Source organism: Lissotriton vulgaris, chromosome 7, assembly GCF_964263255.1.
Source record: "Lissotriton vulgaris chromosome 7, aLisVul1.2, whole genome shotgun sequence".
Lineage (NCBI taxonomy): Eukaryota > Metazoa > Chordata > Amphibia > Caudata > Salamandridae > Lissotriton > Lissotriton vulgaris.
The window spans coordinates 1646608652-1646624861 of record NC_141695.1 but is presented as its reverse complement, the minus strand read 5'-3'; the positions used below and the strand labels follow the sequence as shown (position 1 = coordinate 1646624861).

The 16210-nt window shown below is 45.6% G+C and overlaps 1 protein-coding gene across 2 annotated transcripts in view; it reads left to right on the top strand.

The window, feature by feature from the left end:
- The window catches only part of PTGIS (prostaglandin I2 synthase), an 844398-nt gene that overhangs the window by 95132 nt on the left and 733056 nt on the right, over positions 1 to 16210 (top strand). For both annotated transcript variants that reach the window (XM_086932627.1, XM_086932628.1), the window contains exon 2: positions 13435 to 13558. In XM_086932627.1, coding sequence (XP_086788753.1) covers positions 13435 to 13558 — 124 coding nt within the window. The remainder of the gene's footprint in view (positions 1 to 13434; positions 13559 to 16210) is intronic.

The window sequence follows — 16210 nt, the reverse complement described above, 5'->3', positions numbered from 1 at the left end:
ATTGCAAACTGTGACCGAAGTCGAGATTTGACCCAGAAGTCTTAAAAGAGCTGGGTACCCAAGGAACCCCCCAAGGTAAGTACCCAGGAACTCCATGGAGGTGGTGTGCAGAGTGGAAACACAGCCACGTCCTCAATGCAAGTCAATGGGAAGCTGAGGTTGCAGTTTTGCAGGAGGAGGACCCTGAAAAAATCCCTGGAAAAAAGAAAGTTGGGAAGCCAGGTGCATAGGTGCAAAGTGACATTGGAAAACCGCTGTGGACCACAATGGAGGACTTCAGTCTACCGAAGAAGGTGAAAGATTCCGGTGAAATCCAAAGGTGGATTCTAGGAGAGGAGTCCCTGCAAGCAGAGGGGACAGAGTCTATGCCCCTCTGGAGTGACCAGGAGGCACGGACGACCAATGACCTCCAAAGACAGAAGATGCAGGAGGGTTTGCGGTGACCTTTTTGCTTCAGCTTTGAGGACCAGGTGATGCTTTCGATGACCAGAAGCCATTCACAAGCTTTCCCACATCGGAAGTCGAGAATCAGGGGGGGTCAGTGTCTGGCGGAGCACCAACAAGCCTTGGCAGCAGCAAAAGGTGTGGAGAACAAAGAAGGTACAGTGTCAGGACCAGCAAGGTCCAAGGGATTCACCAAGTGCAGGAAAGTCGGAGCAGGCACCGAGCAAACAGGGGAGCTCACTGTAGCCAAAGAAGACCCTCAAGAGGATATACAGGCTGAAGGCACAGTACTTGCAAGAGGACCTCGAGCAGCTCACCAAAGATGCAGGCCCACAGTGCAGAGGATGCAGTAAGGACAAAGATCTTGTCAGGAAAAGATCCTGGAGGCTGGAGCTCATTTGGCACCCAAAGGTCTCTGCTGTTCTCCAGACAAGTCTTGGCAACAGTAAGTTGACGAGGTGCACAGGGGTGCTGTTCCAGCAGTTCAGACGTGGGATACTGGCCTCAAACTCAGCGAGAAGCCAGTGCAGGCCTTGAGGGAGTTGCAGAACTACCACCTGTGTTGCTGGGCCTTTCAAAGTCCGGAGGATGTCACGAGCAGCAGATCAGTCAGCTTATATGCAGTGCCTGCAGATGTAGAGGAGTCACTCCTTCACTCCCAGGGAGATTCCTTCAGTGTCTTTTATGCCAACAGGCCTGGAGAAGAACCTAGATATTGCAAAGGCACAGATTACGCAGGTTGACGAGACCAGGAGCAGCAGGAATCTTCCTAGATGCAGTCTCGGTTCCCAAAGCGAAGTCCAACAAAGTCCAAAGTGCCCAGACGGTGGAAGTAGAAGTGGTTTCGGATCTGAATCTTGTCCCACGACGAATCTGAAGAGCCACCCACAGGTAAGCCCTTAAGTACCCAATGAAAGGGTTGGGATGATTCAGGGGTTCCTCTTAGGGAAGGGGCTGGACAGACGGGAGGATACTCCAATGTCCTTTGTCCAGTTTCACACCAGAGCAGGAGCCAACGGCTCCCTGGACTGTTTTCAACTGGAGTATGCAAGGAGGGCACCACATCTGCCCTTCAAAGCCATCTGGTGACGCTGGCGAGCGTCCCCACCCCAGCCCAATACACTAATTCCTGTCTGAGAGTAGGTCACACCTCCATCTGACAGGAAACCTATTGTTTTACCTTCCAATGCTTAAGCTTGGCTCAGCAGCAGAGGGAAGAAACATTTATGTGGCTGACAGCAGCACCAACTTGCTGTTAGACCCTGAAAGGGCCCTGAAACACCCCCGCCAGAACCTCTGCGAAACCCGCTTTGAAGAAACTGCACTGGTTGCCGATCAGGGAAAGAGTGGCATTCAAAGCCCTCTGCCTGGCTCACAAAGTGCTACACAACGAAGGCCCTCCAATTCTTAGGAACTGTATCACCCCCTACAGACCTACGAGAGCGCTCCGCTCGGACCACGGAAACCTCATTGTGATCCCCAGAGTGAAGAAAGCACGCTCAGGAGGTCGCCGCTTCTCGGTTCACACAGCAAAGTTATGGAACGCGCTTCCTCTGAAACTGAGAACTGAGCGGAACCTCCTCCGCTTTAGAAAATCCCTCAAAACTCTCCTCTTCCCATAACCCCCCTAACTTTTCTGCTCTCCCTTCCCTCTGGAGTACGAGGTATAGCACTGGGATACTCTTGGGTGACTACGCGCTCTATAAAAACCTTAAATAAATAAATAAAGGCTGGTACCTGGTATACAGGGGGGCTCTCTAGGGGAGCTGCCAATTACATGGGATTCTATATCCAACACTAGAATCGGTGTTGGAGTAGGATTCCAACATGTTTGATACCAAACATTACTGGTTTTGTTGTAGCCAATATATAGTTAGACATCTAGTAATTCACTTTATGTCCACAATATGTATAAAATGGCTGGACGCACACACACAGCATAGAGAACCGACTGCTGGTTGTGTATGGGGTGTCCTGCTCATGCAGGCACCCTCAAACTTATAACCAAGAACCCTGCTTTCAGGATTGAAAGGCTTAACTAAGGGGTGACCTTTACGTTTTAAGTGCAGTGACCTAGATATAAGGAACCTTTTATCTGTTGTGAGTGGTGCTAGTACCAGCTCACAAAGGCTGCAATGGCAGGCCTGTAGTCTCAGTTTGAGTGGTCTCTCATTGGTGGTATAATATATGCTGCAGCCCATGGGAGACCCTTGGTGAACCTATGGCCTGGGTACTTCAGTACCATATACTAGGGACTTATATGGGTATACCAGTAGCCAATTAGGAAGGTTCCAAAGTAATTACCATGTTATGTTATGTTATGTTATGTTATTCGCACTTGTAGAGCGCACAGTTACCCTGGGGTGTCCATAGTTAAAAAAAATAGGGAGAGAGCACAGAGGCTGGGGTCCTGAGTAGCAGGATCCCAGTCAGACTAGTCATAAAACAGAATGATAAAAATGGGGGTGGGGTCGCACACTACTCACACACCGGCGGTGTCGCCCCTAAGGACTCTGGTCAATGTAGTAACGTGTTCGCGATGCATCATCTTTCGATCTTCTGCTATCTTCTCTGTCTTCGCCATCCCTGGACACGTGTTTCGGGGTATCACCCCTCGTCAGCAGGGATAGGCCGTGTTCTGGGGTTGCCGATGGCTGCCAAATATCTGCCAGGTATAGTACCACTCAGGCGCATAGGTGCGGGATCCCAGGCTCGTCAGTCAACTGCTCAAGGGAGCTTTAATGTTACAAATGGGGTTGGGCGTCGCACACTACTCACACACCGGTGGTGTCGCCCCTAAGGACTCTGGTCAATGTAGTAACGTGTTCGCGATTCATCATCTTTCGATCTTCTGCTATGTTCGCTGTCTTCGCCATCCCTCAACACGTGTTTCGGGGTATCACCCCTCGTCAGCAGGGATAGGCCGTGTTCTGGGGTTGCCGATGGCTGCCAAATATCTGCCAGGTTTAGTACCACTCATAACTCTTATGGTGATTTTAGTGGCCTTAGACAACCGTAGAACACTCTCTAAGTGAAAGCTTTGGAGAGCAGCCTTCAGGCTTAGTCTAGGACTGTAAAGCAGCTTGTTTCACCAGAGCATAATCTTATTGCTATATATTAAGTGAAAAAGACCACACAGTGTATTGATAAAAAAGATGTATTTATTATAAGACACTCACTAACCAATCCAATCCTATCCAATCCCAAAAATCTTTATTTCGGCCATTTAGGCCATAAAAGATGCATAAAAAAAACATACAACAATATTAAAATCAGCATGGGTATGCATACAAGAACAAGTAACAAAATTTCTTGACATTTAAAATCAGGTATGTAAAGTGCATAGAAGGAGGAGCAACAACAATACATGTCATTGAGAATAAAATAGACAGTGTGATGGAAGGCATTATCAACGGAAGCCGAAGGATGCAATGAGACAGTGGCAAAGGCATTTATCCTATGATGATTTAGCCTTAATCAACTTGGACCTAATGCGCCACATGGCGAAGAGATATTTTGAAACTGCAAAAACGATGTGGGGGGAGGAATCAGATTTCAGTATTCTGTAAGATGTTAAACAGTTCCTTATTGCCATGCTCCTACATAGGGGCACCAACCAATATTTCCTTGGTGACTTGTAGGTGGGGCAAAAAAACAGAACATGGATTCCTCCTCATCGCACGAATTACAGCCAGGGCATAGTTTGCCCCCTCCATTGGTCCATTTGCTGGTGAAGGATTTGATAGGTAGGGTGCCAAACCGCCACTGTATGAAAAGCTTCCTTGCCATAATCGGGTAAATGAAGTCCATAAAAGTTTCAAACTTATAAGAATTTTTGGATTCAATAAAACAGTGAGTTAAGGTGCCGATACTGGGTGCAGTCGTGTGGGAGACAAGATTTTGTTCCTCGTATGATTCCACAAGTCTTTTCCGAGGGACCTTGTTACAGCCTATTTCTGGGGCCACCCATAGCTCGTTAAAACCAAGCCGGAACAATTCTTTTTTAACAAAGGCAAGCCAAGGAATCTTATCATTGTGGTTTAAATTCATGACATGCACCAGATCTTGCCTGTAGTGACTAAGCTCCTTTGTTGACCAGAGTCTATGCCAGAATCTTATAGGTTTGGATTCAAGGTCCTCCCTAATGGACGGTAAACCCAAATCTAGACGTAAGGGAAGCAGAGGAGTTGCAGTTGGGAGGGCTAGAAGACGCCTCATGAAGTTATTTTCAACACCTACCAACTCAGTTGCAGCTAGATGTCCCCATAGTTCACTACCGTAAAGTGCAGCAGATTTCGCTTGTGTTTTATACATCTCAACTGCAGGAGCTATAGGTTTGTATGATGAGGTGTTTGTAACCTTTAAAATAGCCCCAGAAAGTTGAGAAAGCCTTATTCGTGAACTTGAGATCTGTGGTCCCCAGGAAAGGTTCTCTTGGAGGGTTACGCCCAGGTACTGAAATGTTTTGACCCTCTCTAGAACCGTGGAATTTAGGGATGGGTTAGGTCTAGTTGTGGAGGAGGGGTTAAAGATCATATACTTAGTCTTCCCTGCGTTGATCTCAAGGCCGTACTGCCTGCAGAAAAGACTGAAACCATCAAGGATTCTCTGAATTCCCATGGGTGATTTGGAAAGCAGGAGGGTGTCATCAGCAAACATAATTGCCGGCACCCTCCTGCCTGCCCAGACTGGGGCGTCATGGTCCCTAACGTTAACTAAGTGTGAAATGACACTGTTCACGTAAAGACAGAAAAGAGTAGGGGCAAGGACGCATCCCTGCCTAACCCCCCGGGAAACAGGAAACCTATTTGACAAAACTCCACCCCGCCCACATCGTACCTGGGCAAAGTTGCCCTGATGGAGTCTTATTATGGCCTGGAGTAGATTGGTGGGCACTCCCATCTCCTTCAGGGCCTCCCAGAGTTTTTTCCGACTTCAGGTCTACGAACACCATGTACAATCTCCCGCCCTCGATGGTCACCGATTTCCAGAAAAGGAGGACGAGGCGGAAGATTTAATCCATGGTGGACGTATTTTTCCTGAAGACACTCACTAACACATCCAGAAATCTCCTACCTGGAGATATACACAATGCACACAATACTTTGCAAGAAAAACAGGTAAGTAGCACAAATTACAGTAGTCGCCAGGGGACACTAAACCATGTGGTATGCAACCCACGAATCAAGTCAAGACCATATCCAGAAGATAAATGGAGGACTTCAGGAAGATGCCGCTGCTGGAGAAGGAGAAAGTGTCTGGTGCAACCCAAAGGTGGATTCAAAATGGGAAGTACCTGCGAGCAGAGGGACAGAGTCTATGCCACTCAGGAGGGACCACAAGGCACGGAAGACGAATGCCCACAAATGTCGGGAGTTGCAGGAGAGCTGTAGGTGACCTTAGAGCTGCAGCTGTGAGGACCAGGCAATGCTGTGGAAGACCAGGAGCCATTCACAAGCTGTCCAATTTCGGATGTCGAGAGTTGAAGGGTTGCCAACAAGCCTTTGCAAAGGCAAGTGGTCGCAGGGCACATGGGGTTTGGTTCCTGTGGCTCCGATGTGGGATAATAGCCTCAAACTTGGTGAGAGGACAGGGCAGGCCTCAAGGGATGTGAAGAACCACCACCTGTGTTGCTGAGCCTGTCTGAGTCTATAGGAGCTACTGATCAGTAAATCAGTCAGCTTTGTTGCGGTCCCTGCAGAGTCAGGGAAGTGACTCCTTCACTTCAAGGGAGATTCCTTCAGGTGTCTTGGATGTCCACAGGTCTTGAAAGGTTCCTGTATGGAGCTCGGGCACATACATTGCAGCAGACAGCAGACTTGCAGAACGATGAAACCAGGAGCAGCAGGAGAATTCCCAGTTGCAGTCTCAGAACCCAAAGCAAGGTCCAGCAAAGTCCAGAGTGCCCAGACGGTCGTAAAACTGGTATCTTGATATGAATCTTTTCCCACAGTGAATCTAGGGACCCACATACAGGTATGCCCTTAAGTTCCCTAAGGAAAGGGTCAGGATGATTCAGGGTTCCCTCCTAGGGGAGGAGTTGGACAGTGGGCAGGATTCTCTCATTACTTTTGTCCAGTTTTGCGCGAGAGCCAATGGCTCCCTGAGCTGGTTTGAACTGGAATATGTACAGAGGGCACAAAGTGTGCCCCTCAAGCAGACTGAGTGGCCAAATACACTAAACCCTGTCTGGGAGGTGGTCCCACCTCCCTGTGACAGGATACCTAGTGTTCTGCCTTCCCCTGCTCGAGCTTGGCTCAGCAGCAGGAGGACAGAATTGTGTCTCTGGTCAGCAGTAGCCATGTGCTGTCCACATCTAGAAGACTAGTACTGGGATCACTGATGGCCTCCCGGAGGAGCTTTACAGTTCATGGAATCATTTCTTCCACACTACATGTTTAATACCAAACATGACAGGGTTCATTACATCCAGTTTAGAGATGGTCATCGCTTAATGACGCATGGCCACTCTATGTATCATAATGGCTGATGCACTTAGAATGGACTCCGAAGGTTGTAGGGGTATCCTACTCATGCAGGGGCACCCTCACACTTAGAACTGAGCACCCTGCCTTCAGGATTGAAAGGCCTGCTTTAGGGGTGACTATTAGGTTTTAACTGCGGTGTCCTTAGATATAGGTAAAGCCACAGAGGGCCGACCAAACATTCAGGGCCCACAGTATTGGGCTAGCCACTCCTCCCCAACTCACCCACCCCCAACCAGGCATACTCTTCCTCGCAGTGCGAGAAGCAGAAACATAAAATGGCATTTAAAATACCATTTTATCTTTCTGCTTCTCACACATTTAAAAAAGTAGTGGGGCAATGCTCCTCGGCCCTAATGGAGGAGCCGTCCCTGACCTTTAGTTACAGTTTGAGTGATCTCCCATAAATGTCATAATACATGCTTCAGCCCATGGAGTATCCCTGGTGTACCTATCCCCTGGGTACCTCAGTACCATATAATACGAACTTATAAGGGTACACCAGCATCCACTCTTGGATCTACCTTAGCACTTACCATAACCAATTTAGTGGAGAAAGCACAGAGATGGGGTCCTGGTTAGCAGGAACCCAGCCAGACTAGTCAGAAACAGCATAACACCAGGCAAAAAGTTAGGGTAACCATTAAAAGCAGATCTTACTTTCCTACAACAATTGACACTCTTGCTGAGATAGAGAAAATAGAATGGCACAGTAGAGGTTTTCTAACACATATAGATAAAAATAGGTTGTTACTTTACAAAATATCTCAAATGCATATCAACAGAATGAAAAGTACAAACGAGGCACTTAAGTCAATGTTTGCCACCAACACCCCCACTCTGAGGAGTGCTCCAGCACCACTGCACAGAATGTCTGCCACTTCTTAGGAGAGGGATGTCTCCTGGAAAAACATCCGTTTAAAGTTAAAAGTCTCCGATTTAACATTCGTTTGAAAATCATCTTGTTCAAAACATTATAGATTAAATTAGAATTAAAATCCTCCATTTTAACGACAGAGGGCCCTTTTACTTTTCCTTATTCACTTTCTCACAAATGTACACTGTTTCGGCACTATACGGAGTTGCTGCCTTTATATAAAGCATGGACCTCTTGTTATGCCCATTAGACACAAACGTTGTTATCGAAGCTTTATCTGTGGTCAAAACAAATTCTTATGTTTTCACTCTTTTTTTTGAAGAACTTGTCAGAGCATTACGATCGGTCTGGAAAAATGAAACCCAGAAAACTGTTTTCCTGTGAAGGCTAGTGCTATAAGAATTTGTGAATCTAGACAGCTTGCAACTTTCGGAGTTTGTTACTGTAGCGGTACCATCACTGCTACTGCAGAACAGCAGTTTTTAACCTTTAATTTGATGGTGCCATAATGCTCCCAGGATGGGACTTCTGCGAGCGGGAAAGGATATGACGCATCGGAGCAGCTGCCAATGTGTTTAGCCACTGCCAATCAGGTTACAGAATGGAAACAAAGCACTGCAAATACCTGTAGCCGGGTGTTTTCTGAAAGTTGGGTGTGTCATCTGGATGGTGGTGCATGGTAAAGTTGTATTATATTGCCCCTGAGCATATTTAGAAAAACGTGTACTTCTCTGCAAAGTAGATCCTTTCCTAAATTCTCCTAACCATCGGTTATAAAAACGTCATACATTTTTAGTTAGGCCATGAATTATATGAATTATCATTGTTTTTCTTGATCAATCACAAACAGAGACAGTACTTAAACTTTTTCTGTGAACACTTTCACAGAGGATTTCAAATCTACCAAAAGCCGTGAATATGATCTTTAATATCTATCAAAACACAAAATCTGACTTATGCAGCAGCTTAGAAGTGTAATACAATATCAGGTTAAGTAAAACAATGGAGTTTTTGGGGCTCTAATTAGTACATCTTGCGCTGCCGTCTATCTTTATGGTGTGATATGGAAGAATTTTGAGTTGGGTTTTACTAGTAGATTCTGAGTATATGATCCTCCAGTCCAGGACTGGCTCAAATGATTAACTAATGCGCTCTGTGTACTTCACTGGGGAGAGGAGTTGGCCTAACGGCTAGGGCGCTCGACCTCGGACCTGAGGAACTGGGTTTGAGTCTCGGTAATGACACTAAAATATTCTGTTGTTTTGGGAAAATCACTTACCCCCAGATTCATCAAGCACCCATTCTGCGAATTCTAAATAGCAAAAAATACTGAATCGCTATCTAGAATTCGCAGAATGGGATGCATCATCATAATCGCAAATCAAGTGCGATTCGCAATCGCCGCATGCGATTTTCCCTAAATCGCTATTGATTCGCCTGTTTCCCAGCCCCAAATTGCGATTTTTCGCAAATACCGAAATCGCAAATAGCGATCTTGCAGATTGCCAGATCGCAAAAACGGAAAGTCGCATTTTGAGCACAATGATGACATCACAACCAGGAAGTAGGCAGCTCCATGACTCATTTGGAACACAGAGCTGGATTGAGGAGGAGGCACAGTACTGAGCTCCAGGAGACACACCCTGCAGACCCAAGACAGGACACACATTGCAACCACAATGTCCCAGGATGCAGCAGGAGCCAGTGAAACTGGCAGGTAGAGGAAAATCAAGTTCTCCGAACAAGAGCTGGAGTACTTGATTGAGGGAGTCAGCAGGGACCATGACAAGCTTTTTGGAAAGCTTTCCAGGAAGGTGCCCGAGGCTGACAAAAGGCGCATCTGGCTGCGCATCAGGGCAAAGGTCAATGCCCTAGGAGTGACACAGCAGTCAACCAATGACCTCAAGAAGAGGTGGTATGACCTCAGAGTCTGTGCCAAAGAACGCACTGCGGAGAGGCTAGGGGGGAAAGACTGGCCACGGGAGGAGGAGAGTCCACAGTTCCCGCTAACACACCACTGGAGGACTTGGTTGAGGACACCATCAACCCTGCAGCCTGCGTGGGGGTCACTCAGCTGGACACCTCCCGAGCCACACACCAATCACAAGGTAAGAGCCATGCAACTGCGACCCCGTACCCTAACAATGCCCATGTCTCCATAGCCAGCCATTTGGTAAACCCAGTAATGCAGTCCCTGCCCATCAGAAACGCCCAATTGCAATGTGCCCTGACAGCCACACAAATCCCGAACAGTCAAGTCAAACATACCCCTAAAGCCAGTCAGGGAATGCAAGTCTGCATGCATGTTGCTACATCCCAGGTGCCCGAATCAAATCATTAATCATGCACTCATTCACATCACAGGTGCCGCAGATGCTGAGACCACAGATAGCGAGGCACTCCATATCGCGGAGACTCCAGGTGAGACGGAGGGAGAGAGCCAGACAGCCTCAGCACCTGGACCGTCACATGCACCTGCACCTGCAACAGTACCAGCACCTTCCCAAACGCACATGGCCACCCCTGCAGCCACAGGAGGAGTACAACCACCCCAGGCATCACTCATGGCAGTGGATCAGACCCCACCACCACCTAGGAGGCAGACACGCCGCACAGCCACTGCGCGGTCACAGGCAAGCGGCCGGTTGAGGCAGCAGTGCACCGTGGCCACACGACCAGACAGGTAGCAACAGGCCCAAAATCTAAGGCTAGGAATTGAAGCCCGGATGCTAGCTGTGCACCTCAAGCAGGCACAACACATGGCAGCCATGCAGCTGCAGTTGTACAAAACTGCAAGCAATATAAACCAGCTGACAGAAAGTGTGCAGAAGCTAACGGCTGCAGTGAAAGAAAATAACCAACTGATGGTGGCGCAGCAGGACATCACCCACCGACGCCACCGCCAGCTGCCTATACCTGGTCGAACCAGCTCATAGGGAACGCCACATCACAACAGTCGCGCAGGTCGCTGGCCCTGCAGCTCAAATGGTACAATGCTGCCAAGATGTAGCAAGGGCCCTGGAGCAGGTTACCACCACAGTTGAGAATCAACAGGTGTGCGGCCATGGCCATGCAAGGGGGGTGGGGTGATGATGCCAGTGAGGGCACATCGAGCCTGAGCAGCCTGTCTGTGCAGGTGCTACCAGAAAGGCGCCGCAGTTCCAGGCCCAGTGCTGCATCACGGCCAGACACTCCCAACGTGGAGTTGGAGAGGCGACAGGGTGCGTCCGGCAGGAGGCGCCAGTGTCTGAAAAAACATTACCGGAAGTGCCATGGTGATGAAACCACGCACGCCAGCCCTGGACACAAGTGCCTGTATGATGCAATGCAGTTGTAATTTTTTTTGATGGTTCAAAACACATCTACAGCTTGTAGAACATGAAAATAAGATTTTATTTTGAACAAATCTTCCTCATGTCATTAATTCATGTGGCATGCATGAGTGCAGTGTTGTGTGAGGGGTATGGGTGCACTAGAAGTAGTTCATTGTGATGTTGTTACGGCGCCTGTGTCACATGTGCAGGTGGCAGGTTGTCCCCCTCAGACTCACTACCAGCCACCTCCACAGGTATCCTCCGCTTGGTCGCAATATTGTGGAGTATGGCACACACGGCGACAATGCGGCAGCAGACCTCAGGCTGGTATTTGAGGGCCCCGCCAGTCTTGTGGAGGATGCGGAATCGACTCTTTTACATGCCAAATGTCCGCTCAATAACATTTCTTATGTGTAACTGCGCAGCATTGTAACGCCTTTCCTGTGGTGTAGCAGGGTTGAGGTATGGGGTGAGGAGGTATTCATGGAGGCCGGAGGCGCTGTCACCTGAAGGATAGGAGCAGAGGGTTAGTGCCTGTTATGTGCATCAACATGGTCTTGACATACTGTATGTGGGCATGTGTACTTACCTGGGAGATGTCCTTCGCCAAAATCACCCCTGGCCAAGCGGGTGTGTATGCCGCTGTGCCGGATGATGAACGAATCATGCGTGCTCCCCGGTCGGTGATGATGGTCTTCGAATTGCAGACCATCTGGATGTTGAGTGAGCGGTAGGACTTGAGGTTCCAGTACATGTATTCGGTCTCAGCGGGTGGACAGATGTGAATGTGGGTGCAGTCGATGCAGCCAATTGGATCCCCTGGAAGAGAAGGATAAGTTACGTACCTGTAATCCTAGTTCACTTCCAGGGGTATCCTCATCAGAGTCATAAGCTACCCACCCACCTCTCCAGACAAATGAGAATATTTCTGAAATGTTAAAGGATATCTTTGTGTCTGACCTTCAGGATTATGCAAAGAACAACTGACCTAACTGTCACCCCTGTGGCATGATGGAAAGCTGGGGCTCATGGCTGTCTTAAAGGCACGGTGCCAGTTTTTTGGTTGAAAATGCTTTAATTTTCCATGCTCTTATTTTACAATGCATCCTAACAATGTCTGCTTATTTGCAAGCTTTTTTTCTTTGCTCTTTATGAGTGTTTTACTCATTAAAAAACAGAGTTCAAATGCTACTTGCCCTCTTGTGTTTTTAGGTATTGGCAAAGACAGTCTTTTTGTGTGCAATTACATTGTTTAGCCTCCATTTGGGTTGTGCATTAGTATGGGAAAAAGTGATAAATGTATGTATATACATATATGTAGAGCTGTACATATATGGTTTCCATAAATATTTTGTTATTATTTCCGGGGTCCCCGCACATGGGCGGGAATATTCAATGCTTATGACTTTGATGAGGATACCCCTGGAAGAGAACTAGAATTACAGGTAAGTAACTTATCCTTTCAGGCCAAACGTTTATATGTCCAGTTTAGATGTCGGCTTCTACGACTGACAATCCACACCTCGGCTTGGACCAATGTCCCTTCTCACACAAAATTCTGTCCTAACTGTCCTAACATTGAAGAAACTGAGGTCCATTTTATGCTTTTCTGTCCTTTATGTAGGTTTGTGCGGAAGAAATGGCTCTTAGCTGTATGTAAACTTGTGGATCTAAGACACTACTGGGAAGCCTTGTGACTTTTTGATAGCGATACCAGTGTACAACTAGCCTTTGCGGTATCTCGGTATCTGCATTGTGCATGGAAACTAAGAAAGAAGGGCATAGATAAATCTAACCATGAAAACCATACTGCAGAGTAAAACTCTAATAGTCAAGTGTCTGCCCTCTCCTTTTATAGCCAGGATATTATCTGACACTTTTTTATGATCTGTTATTTTATGATCTGTTTTTAGTTTGACATGTGCAAGCCTTTTATATCTTTAATATTGATATATTTTCTTTTTAGATTGTTTGTTTTCTAAGAGGCCACTCCTTTTTTGTACAAGAAAACAGTTTTATCATAAATTAGCGATATGATCACAATCAACTGCATTAATAACAATGATGTGTTAGCTGTTATCCTTCCCTTTTAAACTGGTTTATCTGTATTTCCTCATGTGTAATAATTTTGCATGTTTGATGATCTTTGAAACTGTTTATTTATGCAAACTTTTTATGGCTCGGTTCCGAAATAAAAGATATCTATCTAACTTATCAAAAATAATCTCTAATTTTTATAGCCCCGTGATTCTCATTTTATAGTTGTCTGTTGCGTCTGCAAATTCTCTGTCTCACAGAAATCTTATTTTTCCAGGTTTCCCAATGAACCTCCCGTTGACATGGGTATCATTCCATGGCTGGGACATTGCTCAGAATTTGGAAAGGATGCTGCTGCCTTTTTGTGCAGAATGAAGGCAAAACATGGAGATATATTTACAGTAAGTATTGCTATTTTTATATTAATATTACGATTTATAACGTTTATTTCCTTGTCCTAAACCTAAAACAAATGGTACAAACAAAAGGTGAGCAAGGTATATATTTTCTTCCTATACTTATCATTGACATGTAGTGTTGGATTTCTGGCTTTTAAGTGACATTTTCCTGTACCTAATATGGTTTTTGGGCTATATTTGGTGGCTCGAGGATAAATGATATGCCCTCCAATTCTGCCCCTATGTGACTGCTTAATATTTCATTACTACATAATTATCACTGTTCAAAATATACTAGCTGGTCCACGCTAGTCATAGTCCCTTTTCATAAACCAAGACCATGCAAATGACCTAAAAAATTGGTCGGACCACTGCTAAGTATTCTAATAGACACCAGTCATGACTCAGTGTGGGCAATTCCTGTCTGTAGCCCTACTTAAGTCTGTTTCATTTTAAAATGTTTTTCCTAAGGCATACTCTACAGAGCCCACTTCATGTTTTGTACATGGAAGACACAACACAACTGGCTATAGTCACCCAGTCTTTTATCTCAAAAGCACTTTTCCTAATATTTTCAATATCCTATTAATCCATGTTTTTTTCCATAACTCTCAGATGTTTATTGTTATTAATGAATGTTCGATTAAGAATTAAGACCCATCAAACAATTCCGGGTCTATTGATTTTTGTGATGCAGTCTGTCAGATATTTAGCAGTGTTCCAACTAAATCGAAAAGCTAGAAAGATATTTATTTCAAAAAGTAGGTTTTAATGGATCTGCTTGAATACTTTTTATTTTAGGAACATTGTGAGAGAGAGCTACCAAAAAATGGATGCCTTGGTGCAAATTGACACCGTCTTGACCAGTGTGTATCAAGCAGAGATCACTGAAATTATTTTATGGATTGCCAAGTGCATTGATCACCTTTAAAGATGTATGATGAGCTGATGTTTGGTGAACTGTGCCCTAATAGCCAAAATAAGCCAGGTGCTGGCAATATTATTGGTAGTTCACTACATCGCTTTTAAAGTGGAGAAGTATATATGAAATACCCTAAGGCTAGTGCTTGGTACTCCTAATTTCACAGGAATAGCCGATCTCTGCAGAGATGCCTGGGTGATTAGATGCTGGACAAGCACCGCATGAAGTTCTTCAATTGATCTTGTTGATATTCACAGGGTGGATGAAGGCATGGAGTATAAATATACTATATATATATATACATGGTTTGCCTCTAATCATGATCTACTTCCCCTTTCAAGACTATTAAGAAGGACTCTTTATTCTGAGCCCTGGTTTGATGACAATGTCAGGAGCCATAAACGGGGAACAACCTTTTTAACGCAACTTTTAGCACGCAGCTATTACAATGCAGACTTTAAAACGAAAACCATTACAACGCATTACACTGGGGGGTGCTCTAGGATAGGGAATAGTTTTAATTTACTATCCAACACCTTCCCTAGTGTCCACAGGGACTGGTGTTGGAATAGTAAATTAAACTATTCACTATCCAGCACCCCTCGTGTAATACGTTGTAATGGAATGCGTTTTAAAACTTGAGTTGTTACAGCATGCATGGTAAAAGCATGCGTTGTAACAACGTACATCCGCCATAAACAAGTCTGTGGTGGGCTCGAAAGGAAATTGCGGACTCACTATGACCCCGATGATAAGATTTCTTATAAAACGGCTATTCATGCCTATAAAGTCACAATCTCTAATGATAAATCCTGTGACTTTGCAGCCAAGATAACATCTTCTCTTAATGTCACCACAGAGCTTTTTGCAACAGTGAACAAGCTGAGTACATTACCTGAATTACACAATACTACTGTTAATCAAGATTTCTGTAATTTTTGGGTGGATTTTCTCCAGAAAATGGTCTATAATACTTTTATCTTGAACTGTCCTGTTGTGGGAAATCTAAAGGACGAGAATACTACTCCTTTATTGGAGGGGATTATTCCTCTGACACTGATTCAGAATCTAATGCCCTCTTGGAAGTTGATAATCCTTTCTCAGAAGCTACAATTCAAGGTCCTAATCCAGTGGAAAATAAATCTCTTCTGGAAGTTTTCAATCTGCTCTCAGAAGCTACAATCCAGATCCTTCTTTGTCAAACAAAATCACGATCTGCATTGGATCCTTGCCCCCCAAGGTCCTTCATCTACCACCAGATATTACGCCCAATTATTTTGGGGACATTTTTAATAGAATGTTCGCGAAGGGATACTTCCCCAAGGAATGGAAGACGGCCTCTATTCTCCCCTTGCTTAAAAAGACCAACTTGGATGACAAGGCCCAGTGTAATTGCAGTCCAATTTCACGGCTTCCTCTCCCCGCAAAAATTGTTGAGAAATATGAGATTCCATTAATATGGAATCATACCTGTTCATCAAAAACAACAATCTCCTAGATGTTTCACAATACAGATTCAGGAGCCAGCATAGTACTGTATCAGCTCTGATTACAGTTTCTGAGGAAATTAGCCAAACTGTGGACGGGGCCGGTTAGATTGCCCTGATTTTACTTGGCCTCTACGCGGCATTCGATACGGTCAATCATAGACTTCTTATTGACCATCTTAATGCGCAGGGTATCAGGGGCAAAGCACTTAAACAGCTTTAGGTCTAAGTCCTTCTCCCTTCCTT